Source organism: Microcebus murinus, chromosome 11 (genome assembly GCF_040939455.1).
Source record: "Microcebus murinus isolate Inina chromosome 11, M.murinus_Inina_mat1.0, whole genome shotgun sequence".
NCBI classification, from domain to species: Eukaryota; Metazoa; Chordata; class Mammalia; order Primates; family Cheirogaleidae; genus Microcebus; species Microcebus murinus.
This window is the reverse complement of record NC_134114.1, coordinates 66687294-66700016: the sequence shown is the minus strand read 5'-3', so window position 1 is coordinate 66700016 and position 12723 is coordinate 66687294. Positions and strand designations below refer to the sequence as shown.

The 12723-nt window shown below is 32.8% G+C and overlaps 1 protein-coding gene across 3 annotated transcripts in view; it reads right to left on the bottom strand.

Moving 5' to 3' along the window:
- ADGRV1 (adhesion G protein-coupled receptor V1) overlaps window positions 1–12723 on the bottom strand; it is a 468628-nt gene that overhangs the window by 276946 nt on the left and 178959 nt on the right. For all 3 annotated transcript variants that reach the window (XM_076008180.1, XM_076008181.1, XM_076008182.1), the window contains 3 exons: window positions 11172–11414; window positions 7859–8266; window positions 1194–1378 (listed from right to left, as the gene is read on the bottom strand). In XM_076008180.1, coding sequence (XP_075864295.1) covers window positions 1194–1378; window positions 7859–8266; window positions 11172–11414 — 836 coding nt within the window. The remainder of the gene's footprint in view (window positions 1–1193; window positions 1379–7858; window positions 8267–11171; window positions 11415–12723) is intronic.

Sequence of the window (12723 nt, the reverse complement as noted above, 5' to 3'; positions counted from 1 at the left end):
ACGTTGAATCATATGAAATTTTCAATATTATACTGTTTTTACCCACAAAAAAGGCAATTCATATTATTCAACTTAATACAATGTTAGGACTACAATAGAGGTATAGTTAATTTCATTTATATTATTATTACTGTTATTATTTTATCCCTTGTTCTCTCTTGTTACCCCTTTAGATGCCTTTGAACTTCACGTGTCTTGTGACCTAAGAACTTACATTAAAAGTGTCACATAGCTAACTGATTTTTTTAATTAACCTGTCAGAGTTCATAAAAAGCCCCATAAGTAAAGATATGATTTAAATTATTATACAAGATTTTTTAAATGGGGTCTTCAAAATGTTCCTGAATTTCAGTGCTACTTTATAAACACTGATGACAGCATTCATAGAAAATAAATAATAAAATGTATAGTCTTACGTAACAATCTTAACCAGACATACCCCACTAAACAACAGTTAAATAATAGTCATTGTTTTTATGATAACATATAGTATTCTGTGAGAATTGGGAGGAATCTGAATTTCATTGTTCTATTAGCCATTTTTATGTTAAATCAAACAGAAATAAAATATTTATGGATCTTTATATTACAACGATCCAATTTACATTATGAATATAATTTATATCATAGCATCTAAAGTATGTTAACATATAGTTATAAAATTAATTACATAATTAATAATAAGCCACATTTTATTTTTCCCTTTTCCTCTTGGCTAGCTTTCCTCCATAGAACTCCAGTCATGAAACAAAGAGTCTGAAGTTCAACAACATTCTGCAAGCATCACCAAATGGATTAAAACCATCTTAACTCTAGAAGAAGTACAACTAACATCAAGACACACCTTAAGATTGGAATAATCTTCCTTATTTTTTCTACTTGGAATGTATCTTCTACTCATTAAATAAATAAGAGAGGTCAATAAGACTTTTCATATTTTAAAACAACACTTCAAAATACCAGAAATGAATTGTTCACAGTGTAAATTTATTTTTCTTCCTTTTTTTTTTTTTCTTTTTCTTGATGTAGCTGCTATATTTTCTTCAAATAACTTCATTTGCCCAATAGGTACAATGCATTGACCATATAATTCTTAGTTACATCGCCTAAATATCCATTTGCATTTCATATTGCTTTGTAAACAGCAGGAAAAAATACACAAAAGTTCTGCTAATATATTAAAAAGTACTTACTTTTCACCAGGAGAGCCACAGGCAACACCAGTCAGCAGAGAAAAGGCAAAATTCTCAGTCACTTCTGTAAAGTGACTGAATCCCCTGGTGTCCTTACGCTTTGGGTTAATAAGAGCACAAAGAATCTCATAGAAAAGAGTTCGGCTTTTGACACTGAAAGCTTGATTTTTAACTTTAGCAGCTATCTGGAAAAAAATATCCAAGTATGAAAATATGTCTTCAAAAATAAACTTCTTCAAATATATGTAATGTATATATAACATATGTTCTTTATTAATAGTTATTTATATTAATAAGGATGAACCTATGAAGAATTTAAGAAAAGTAGATATTCAAATTATATTTCAAATACATCCATTTGCGTTTTAAAAGGCATAGATAAGCATTTATAAAGAAAAGATCCAATGACCAAAATATTTTCTATCCAATCATTATATAAAGCCCCAAATGGCTGCATGGACCACTTAATTTTAACTATAATAATTAACATCATTAGTTAAAATAAATCCCACTTTTACATGTATCCCAGGAGTCCTATTCATTTGATCAACAAATTAGGAAATAAATACCTCAAGAATATTTGTTATAATGGAAGCAAGATTATTCCTAATTATCCATGTTTCAGTGAACAGAAGCTATCTTATATCACTAAATTTCTAAAGCATCAAAAGAGAAAATCTTTTCTGAGTGTAGTTAAGAGCTCCTGGCAGTCTTGCCTTTTATAGTAAGTGTGATCTTTCCTATTTTAAAAACTGGGTTATTTTGCACTCAAATGTTTATAGCAGCACAATTCATAATTGCAAGGCTGTGGAAACAGCCCAAGTTCCCATCAATCCAAGAGTGGATTAATAAAATGTGGTATATGTATACCATGGAGTACTATTCAGCTCTAAGAAACAAGGGTGATATAGCACATCTTGTATTTTCCTGGTTAGAACTGGAACCCATACTACTAAGTGAAGTATCCCAAGAATGGAAAAACAAGCACCACATACACTCACCAGCAAACTGGTATTAACTGAGCAGCACCCAAGTGGACACATAGGAACTACAGTAATAGGGTATTGGGCGGGTGTATACATACATAATGAGTGAGATGTGCACCATCTGGGGGATGGTCATGCTGGAAACTCAGACTTGTGGGGGGAGGGGGAAAAAGGTATTTTTTGAAACCTTAAAATTTGTATCCCCATAATATGCCGAAATAAAAAAAAACTGGGTTATTTGTTGTTTGAGACACAAGGAAAGAAAATAGGAGGAAAAATATTCTTCATGAGTTTTCCTTGCCAGAATGAAGGGGGCCACATCTTTACTGTCTAACTAAGCATGGGTGTGAAGCCATTGACTTATTAATCCCTTACATTCTAATATATTTGGTAAGTCCCTATTACTTCTTCAAACTTTAAGTCATCACTTTCTATATGATTCTTACAATGTGCACCACCTGGCACCATACATTATCACTCCCTTTTTAACTTACATGTATCTTTATTAATGAACTTATGACAACCTTGAAATGGTTTGTCTGTTTCTCCCACTAAATGAGCTCATTGTGTAAGTGGTTTCATGTTCTCCATTTTTTTTTTCATAATTTGGTAATCTAGTAGAGATCCAAGCTCATATCAGAACTGAAAATCTGAATTAAGAAGATTCACCATCTCAAAGAGAGTAAGGCAGAATGGAGAATACTACATAGGGAAAATACGGTAAGAGGTATAGAATACAAATTTAACAATGCAAAAACTGCAAACTGAGGCAAAGAACAGCCCACTGGATACTGAAACAAGCAAACTGAATGTGATAAATGAAAAATAAGCTCAAAAAATCTCCCAGAACTCAGATAAAAAAATAACAGACAGGAAGGACAAATCTTAGTGCAAATTTCTAATATACAAGCATATAAAAAAGGAGGTAGAAAAAATGACACAGCCTTAATAAGTTAAAGAAATATTCATGTCTAAAAATACAGAGATTGCTTTAAAATAGGGAAAATAAGAAAAAGAGACAGTATCATATGTATCTGAGTGATTTTTTTAAAAGATTATTTCAAGAATTAAAAAAAAATTATACCAAAAACCTAGGAAAAAAAATATTAACAGAGAAACAAAAATTCAGTTTGACATCAGACTTTTCTGAAAATTAAATTCTAGAAGCCAGAAGAGCAGCATGTGCAGAATTTTAAGAATTAAAGGTTGTGATCTAAGAATTCTGGTGTTACCAAACTTCCATTCATATTCAAGGGAAATAGAAAGTTTCTCTTAGTAAAATGCACAAAAATGAAAAAAAAAAGACCATTTCTATAATACTTGGTTAGTATGGGCACTTTGTAGTTTTCAGCAGTTTCCACTGACTTCTTTAATTTTCACAACAACCTAGGAGAAAGGTCCTATTGTTATCTCTATTTTGTTTCCAGTTAAGGAAACTGAGGCAGGAAAAGGATGACTAATTTGTCCTAGAGCGAAAAACTGGTCACTGGCCAAGCCCAGGAGGTGTTCCTGACAGCCATCTCACACTGACTCGCAACATTCTCCACTTGCTTGTCCAAAAATAACAACACAGATTGACTCAGTTCACAGACAAGTCAGTCAAAACTGTTGCAAGCATGAAATATAAAACCAGCCAGTAAACTATCGAGGCAAGTCTAAATCTTTGTTAGTATAGTTATAAGATGAATCAAGTATAAAAAAAACAATTCTTAAAATATAAGACATATAATATTAAAAATTATATAATAAAAAGAAATAGTCTGGCTCTAAAGGGCCATTTATACAAACAACAAGAAAAGAACTCCCGAAATTGTCAAAAATGGGCTTACAAACAAGTAGAAGACCTGAATCAAGTATGAGTACAAAAATTAAAAGCTATCAGGATATAAAAAACAAAAACAGAGATCTTTGGAGGTAGATGATAGTCTATAAAACTTCCACAAACAAATCATTCCTGTGCTCTTTCAAGTGTTCCAGAACACAAATTGAGAGGCAACACCTCCACCTCCTGGCTCAAAGTGTTTGACTAAACTTCGATAACCAGCAACCCCAAAACCTGACAAAATTAAGAAGTAGTGTATTAAATTCAGCAGGGTTTTAAAAGACTGCTATTGGTATTTAAGCAACTGTAGCTTTTAAAATAATTTTTATTGCATCATACCTGGGAAAATCAGGTGATAGAATATTATGTCATAGCAGAAATTTACAGTGAGTCATTTAAAGCTGTTGATCTTTTTAGTACAATATTTGTATCATCTGAACATAAATAAGTAGTCATTTCTGGTGTGTGTAACAACAATTTTCAAAGATTTATTGAGATCTTACTAAAAAGAAATATATCATACAGAGCAGATTCTGTTTCAAAGAACTTAGAATATAGAGGCAAGTAAAACTTATAAGTAGGAAACAATATCACTTAAAATATAGGACATTATAGAATGAAGTTCTATCTAGTACTTGGAAGTCCTATTCTGTGCTTTTAATATTTGAGGTTATTTTAGAGTGTATAGCAATTTCATAATCTTATATATGAATGGTTGCTCGATAAAGTATAGGTGACTCAATTTGCATTTCATATAAGCAAACAATGACTTTTTGGTAAAACTATGTCTCAAATAAGAATTTGTAATATACTAAAAGAATTGCTGTTTATCTGAAATTCAAATTTAATGGGGCATCTTTTATTTTTATTTGCTAATTTTTGAAACCTTATCTATCCATGATAATCTATGTTTTAGGTGCTTGTTTCATTATTCTCTTATTCTCACTGTTATAACTATGTCTAAAACATGAAATATATATTTTATGCATTTTATAGATATATCTGAATTTATTTAACTAAGCCTGCCTTAATGGCTATTATTCTTACCAATTTTTGTTATTATAGTAAGTAATGCTAAAATAAACATTGTTGTCATACTTATATTTGCAAAAATGTTCCCCACACCCATTAAGTGTCTTTTGGCTTTTCTTGTGGTATTAATATATACAAAGAGAAATTTCATTTAAATTGTATGTGGTCAAGTTATTGATCATTTCCTTTTGGCTTCTGAGTTTTGTTAGATGCTTTATAAAAATGTTCCTCACTCTAAACTAAAATGATAAAATGATTCATTCATGTTTTCTATTATTTTCATGGTTTCAATCTTAAAATCTTTGAAATCAAGGTGGGAAGATGGTTTGAGCTCAGGAGTTCAAGACCAGCCTGAGCAAGAGCAAGACTTCGTCTCTACTTAAAATAGAAAGAAATTAGCTGGACAACTAAAAAAATACATAGAAAAAATTAGCTGGGCATGGTGATGCATGCCTATAGTCCCAGCTACTTGGGAGGCTGAGGCAGAAGGATTGCTTGAGCCCAGGAGTTTGAGGTTGCTGTGAGCTAGGCTGACACCACGGCACTCTAGCCTGGGCAACAGAGTGAGACTCTCGTCTCAAAAACAAAAAAGTCTTTGAAATCTTCGGTCTGTCTAGAATTTATTTAAAGCTAGAGTTTAGGACAGGGATCAGCTCGATTTTGCTATGGAATGGTTAAATCAGCTATCTCAGCACCATTTAGTGAATAATAATTTTTGAGCCATTGATTTAAAATGTCATTTTGTCATATAGAAAATTTTCATATGTATTTGGCTTTATTTTTGCACTCTTTGTTCTATTTCATTGATCTGAATGTCTATGCCTGCACTAGTGCCACTTTATTTTAACAACTGTAACTTCATAAAATTTTTCAAGTATATTTTCTTACTTGATGGGGCAAGGTCCCTTTCATTTTTCTTCTTTTTCAGAAAATTTTTGCCTATCATTTTGTCAAGGTAAAAAACCCTCCAAATTCATTTATTGATATTTTGATAGGGATTACATTGCATTTACTAATAGAAGTTAATTTACAGAAAACTGTTGTTTCCATAATATTGAGTCTTCTTATTGCAGAACAAGGTATAGATTTCTATTTATTCAAGTCTTTTATGTTACTCAGTAGGATTTTAAAGTTTTCTTTACATGTTTTCTGTATATACATATATATTACTATTGTTAAATAAGTCAGTTATTTGAATCACTAAATTTCAGTATTGTACAGTATTGTACAGTAATGTACAGTAATGTACATAAAAACGGTGTACCAACCACAATTTTTTTTAATGTTAGCGACAATAAACTGATTTTAAAATAATCAGAGCAAAGAGTATTTCAGCTGGAATACAATGATAATAATTTTCCTTTAAGAATTTAAATATTTTCTACTTGATTTATAATTGATTTATAATTCTACTTGATTTATAATATTTTTATAACATTTCAAATATATTTTATTCCCCTAATTATTCCCAGGTTATTTATGTTATATGTTACCTTAATATATGAGAAAATTGTACTGTTTGCTAATGGTCAGTTAAAAAAAGTTAATTACATTTTTCATTAGTAGCTGCTTTCATAATTCAGTTTTATTATTCATGACAGAATTAGTAAATAACCAAGATATATATACCTGACAACCTTACTGAAGTGTTGATTCTTGATCAATAATATATAGCTCTCTTATATAACTTAATGAGAAAAAAAAGCAGCAGAATTTCCATGCATCTTCTCTAATTCATACGAAATGGGGTTTTCTTTCCTTTTATTTTATTATACATTCTTTCTCTCCTTCTGGACAAAAACAACTTGCCATCATCCTACGCCATTTTATCATTAAAAAATTTAAATAATATTTCTGAGAGTGAATTATTATTTCTAGAAACTTTCTTTGCATGAAATAAAAGTCACTTCTCTTTGCTTTACAAGCTGGTTAGCATGGCCTCCTCCTCTTCTCACCTTTGCATTTTATTATTTTATTTTCTACCATTCAAGCCTTGTATGTTAAGAGATACCACAGAAAAAAAATGGATGTGATAATCTAAAACCCCACTATAAACATCTAAGCATTTAAAGATCACTATGTAAGAAATATAGTATCTACCAATCAATATATATATACTCAGACTTTTAATTCTTGTATATAAATACATTGATAAGAAATATCTTGATAAGAAAGCCCAAAATAAACCTCCACAGGTGTCTTTTCCTTTAGTAACAATTCTTTTTACATATCTTTTTTCATTTATATTCTTGGGATATTGCATTTCCATTTAATTCCATCATTGGCAGAAGTATAAATAAATAAATAGCTTTAAAATAAAATCTGGTTGGTCCAAGTCCATGGCAAATTAAATGCCTAAAATCATCTTTTCATTCCTTAATTCTCCTATTCTGTGAAAGTTTTCAGTGCCCAGGAGCAGCAGAGAACAGAGGGCAATAGTTCTGCTCCACAGCATTTAAAGTGGAAGGACTATGTAGATAATCTAGTCCAAGTCCTTCTTGTAGGGACTCAAAAAACTGAGGCTCAAACTTCAAAGATAATTGGCCAGTTTTTGGAGAATTACTGAGTGCCTGTAGCTTTTGATCTCTGGAGCCTCTTTTCTGAAGCTGGGCTGTCCTTACTACCAAACTAGATTACTCATCATTCTCCAATGACAAGTCACATCCAAGCCAAAGGACAGGGTCAGACATGATGAATTCTATTCTCATTTTCAGAAATTTAACTTTATCATAATTTCATGCTAACTGACGTTAGAATGTGATTTTTGTGTGTGTGTGGGGGGGTTTTTGGATTTATGAAATTTTACCAAACCAAGTGCTTCTTACCTTTTCTACCAAATGCATCACGGCACTGAGTTGTTCATCTGTGTTCTCTGTGGCCACTTTCATGTTGATGTTGTGGAGCACCCTGTTGAGAATGTCCTCATCCAGGGGCTGGTGCAGCTGATCCGCAAGCCCCCAAATGGCCTGTGACTCTGCATCAGAGACGAGGGTGATGTTGGCAGTCCCATATACTTTATCAACTCTGGCACCACCTTTTGGGTCAAAAAGCACAATCTGGAAGCGTTTAGGAAATGGATTTAAAGACCCTGTCTCTGGTGTTAGGACGACATCCAATACGGTGTTTCTTTGGCCAGGTTCAAAGACCAATGTGCCTTCAGTTCTCACAAAATCCTTCCCAGAAACAGCTGGAGATATAAGAGTACGACCAATTGTTTCAGCACTCCTCAACTCCTGGAAATTAAACAACACAATTTAAGTAAAAATATAACACCTCCGATCTTGTCCTAAACAAATTCTTATTTCTTGAACAAATTCTATTTCTCTTAAACAAATTTGAGGGCAATGATTATAAGAGTACTACTAAAACACAGGGTTTTATACTTTTTCTAATCTTTTAAGATAAGTTAGAGCAATAAATACACATCATGCAGTGATGAGGCTAAAAAAGAGATATCTTAGAATAGATCAAAGAAGAGAAGTAGAACAGAAATGTCACTGTTGCCTCACAGAATTTCTCCAATTGTGAACACAATAAAAATTGCACTTTAAATAACACATGCTGCAAAATGTAAGTATGGAAGAAAAGAAGAAATATTTACATTTTCATTCTCACCTAGAATTTCTGGGGTGGTGGTGGGGAGAGTACAGAGATAGAAGGGAGGAAAAAGGAAGAAGAAATTGGTCCCATGTTAGATACGGAAATATCCTAAGGAATAAGATGCCTGATTTTCTTCTAATTATGGTTATTAAAAAGTTCTTTTTGGAAACGTGTTTTGGAAAGTGAAGTATGAACACTTAGTCAAGGAAGAATCAATGGAATGTGCATTGATTTACTGCTGAGCCAGCAACTATTAAACTCCCAGTGCATGCCAAGTGGCATACCATGATTACAGATTTGAACAGCAGAATACCTGCACTCGTGGAACTACTAGACTAGTAGTTATAGATTGTACAAGGGCTATGGAGTTAATGAAGGCAATGCCATAAATACTCTTTACTAAGTTATAATAGCAAAGTATTAATAGTATGTGTATTAGTCAGAACTGGTAGGATGTGTGTGTGTATGCATATGTATGTATGTGTATATATATGTGTGTATATATAGATAGATGTATTATAAAATAAGGAATTAGCTCATATAGTTATGGAGGCTGATAAATCTTAAGATCTGCAGGGTGATCTGTCAAGCTGGAGACCAAAGAAAGTCAACAATTTAGTTCTAGTTCAAGTCGGAAGGACTGAGAACCAAGAGAGCCAATGGTATAATTCCAGTCCAAAGACCAGCAGGCTTGAGACCCAGGAAAAGCCAATGTTTTAGCTTGCGTCCAAAGGAAAGAAGAAGCCAGTGTCCTATTTCAAAAGCCACCAGGCAGGAAGAATTCTCTCTTACGTGAGGGAGGGTTTGGCCCTTTTGTTCTACTCAGGCCTTCAACTGATTGGATGAGGCCCACCCACATTAGGAGGGCCAGCTGCTTCATTCCATCTACTGATTTATATGTTAATCTCATCCAAGAACACCCTCACAGAAACACTCAGAATAATGTTTGATCAGATACATGAGTATCCCATGATCCAATCAAGTTGACAAATAAAAGTTACCATCATAATAGGGAAAACTAGAAATTCATAAAAATATATCATTTCATCAAGAAGTGTCATTTATGAGTTACACAATAATGATAGCATGTGTTTTAGAAAGAATCACTTATAAAGCATCTAGAAAAATGTAAATAACAGAGATGGTGGCATTCAGATTCATCTTTTGGCAACTTTAATTCCTCTCTCATCGGAGTATATAGATTGGTTTAAAATGTATCTTAAATCTCTTTACCAGCTGTTCTTTATCTCCAGTTCCCCTTCTTCCACTCTACAAAGTAGTGAGCCTATGATGATATATATTTCACGGGAGAAGAGAAAGAATGAAGCACATACTTTTTCTCATTTCTCTTCCTATCTTACATACTCTCAACAAAAATGCTAAACTCTCCTTGCCTTAAAATACTTCTCTTTGTGTTCATACCACTTCAAGACTATTTAAAATGCAGTTTATTTTCGGGTTTCATATAATAGAGCTTTGTCTTCTTGTCTACTGAGCTGTGGACTCTGCCATTAAGATAAGTTTTTTCTGCATGGCCAACTGCCAGGACAGCTTGCCACCCACAGCTCTAGACTTACCCTCACGTCTCTGATTCACATGATTGCTACAACATACTGGCCATACGTATATTGTATTTTGTGCGCAGAATGTTCTATTTTTTTTTAAGCCACCCAACAGTGACACCACTAAGCACTAAACTGGACTTTTAATAACACTTTGTAAACTTGAGGCTTAAAGCGTCACAAGGTTTGGAATCGTAAAACAAGAGAAATGGCAGCACTGTCCAGAATGGTGGCTTTCAAATCGTGAGTTTCCTGAAGTCCTATGAGTTGAAGGGGGAAAAGAGGGCTAAGGCTGGCAAGCTACAATCATCACAACTGTGCTTTAAACAGAGACACATTTTGTTTTACTATATTAGAGTTTCACTGCCAAAGCAAAGTAAAAAATAATGCTGAAGAGGTATATGTGTTGCTTGGGCCAAGCCCAGAACCTGGGCACTTAGTGTTATGTGGCACTGCTCTTCTGAGTCCCCACATACCACCTGCCCCCTGTCTTCTATGTGATGTCACCTAACAGGACGGACATGGAAAAGTGGCGGTAAGGCCTCACGAACACATAGATTTGAAGACACGTAAAGAGCAGTTAGTGTTAGAGGTTCTGAAGAAGAAAATTTTTAACTAGTTCAGATGTAAACCAAAACTAGACCCTTACTTTTTTGCTTCTGGTCTTATACAGCTACATTCTGAAGAAACTTTAACTCCTTAAAGATTTTATAGTACAGATTTATGTAAGATTGTATAATCAACCTTGTTAAAAACAAAGAAAAATAGAAAAGTCTATCATTTTAAAACATGATCTACCCATTACTGATGAGTGAAAAACTGAGCTATTTGAACGATAAAGATTAATGTAATAAATAAAATGCGAATTATGATGGTATCCTCTGAAAATAATATATGAATTATTCTCTGTTTCATTATACTTGCTACAGTTAAAGAAGAAAACCTTAACGTGTATGAATATGTATTCCATACTTACCTGGGTACTAAAGTTAACAGACATCATTACTCCTGTCCCAGAATCTCTGGCCACCTCCAAACTGATTAAAGTGGCCTTCTTGTGAGCCACTGCCAGCCGAGAACCCACAGAGAAATACATGAGGCTTCGAGGTTCATCACGCTGCAAGATTTTAATCTGTGCAAATCTGGCACTATTGTTTATTGCTGCTCCAGCAGTTACTTCATACAGTTCCACAAAAAAATGCATTTCAACTTGAGATATCTGACAATGAGAAAAAAAAAAAGGTTACTAATAATATATTTCTATATTTAGCTAGTCTGATATTAAATGGCATAATTCCTATACATCATTACAGAGATAAATACATATCTAGAGACACATTCTGTAAAATTACAGAATTAAATTCTTATGTGAGATTACCATAGGATTTATTTTTTGGTCTTTCTTTAAAATTACACATACTTCTCTGGGTGAATTTCTTACTGGAGCATCAACATCAGAAGACAATCTATGTATACTTCAATAAGCAAAAGGATAAATAAAATGTATTCATATAATGAAATATGATAAAAGAGTTAAAAGTAAAGAATTAGTTCAATATCTATTAACACAGGTGGATCTCAAAATGTGATAATGAGTGAAAGTAACAAGTTGCATAATGATGTGTATAGCATGATACCATAAATGTAAAGTTAAAAATTATAGAAATATTGTTAACAGATACATATGTATGTAAAGATTTAAAAAAACACCCACCACACCATGATAGCAGTTGCTTTGGGTAGAGGGGTCGGATGAGGGACAGGGCAAGGTGTGGAGCTGGAGAATAACACTGGGCAGAAGCAAAAAGTAGAGTTTAAACTTTGCCTGGAAGGTTTCAATTTTATTTCTTTTATTTTCAAAGGGTTTACAATAAATTTTGATAATAGTCAATTCTGTAAATTTGTGCATTTTTCAAAATCTCCCAGAATTCAGTATCAAGTAAGACTAAATTTAGTCTGCTAGTTATAGTTTGCTCATGTTTCACTTGGTTCTTTCTCAACAATCTCAAATAATTTATTTTCTAAAGCCCAAATTCCATTTTGTAACATCCTGTCAATCACCTGTTTTTACTAATGATTCACTCTTACACAACAATCTAAAAATCATAACAATAGTGTTAGTTTCCTGGCATAGCCCAAAGGAGCTAAGCTGATTCATTTTTCAACTTCATGTGTCATTCTCTAATTTGGTATAATGCATCATTTTTATTTATCAGCAAGAACCTTATTCATTATATGTTTTGTGATCATTTTAATGATAATCATTATTTTATGACATGATACAACAAACCCTTCGATATTATTAAAAAATAAGCCATAGCTTAGTAACACAATAAATAAACTTAATCTTCTTTTGTTGTCTGAAGAAATATGTTTAGCTTTCCTATGGCACATATCATTCTTTACTTTTGCTGATCAACTGTCTAAATATTGAAATATGGAAGTAACTGTACTCTCACTTTTGAGAAACTAAATTTGGCAAATGCAATAAACTAAGCACTGGTGTGGGTAACTATAGTCAAGAGCTA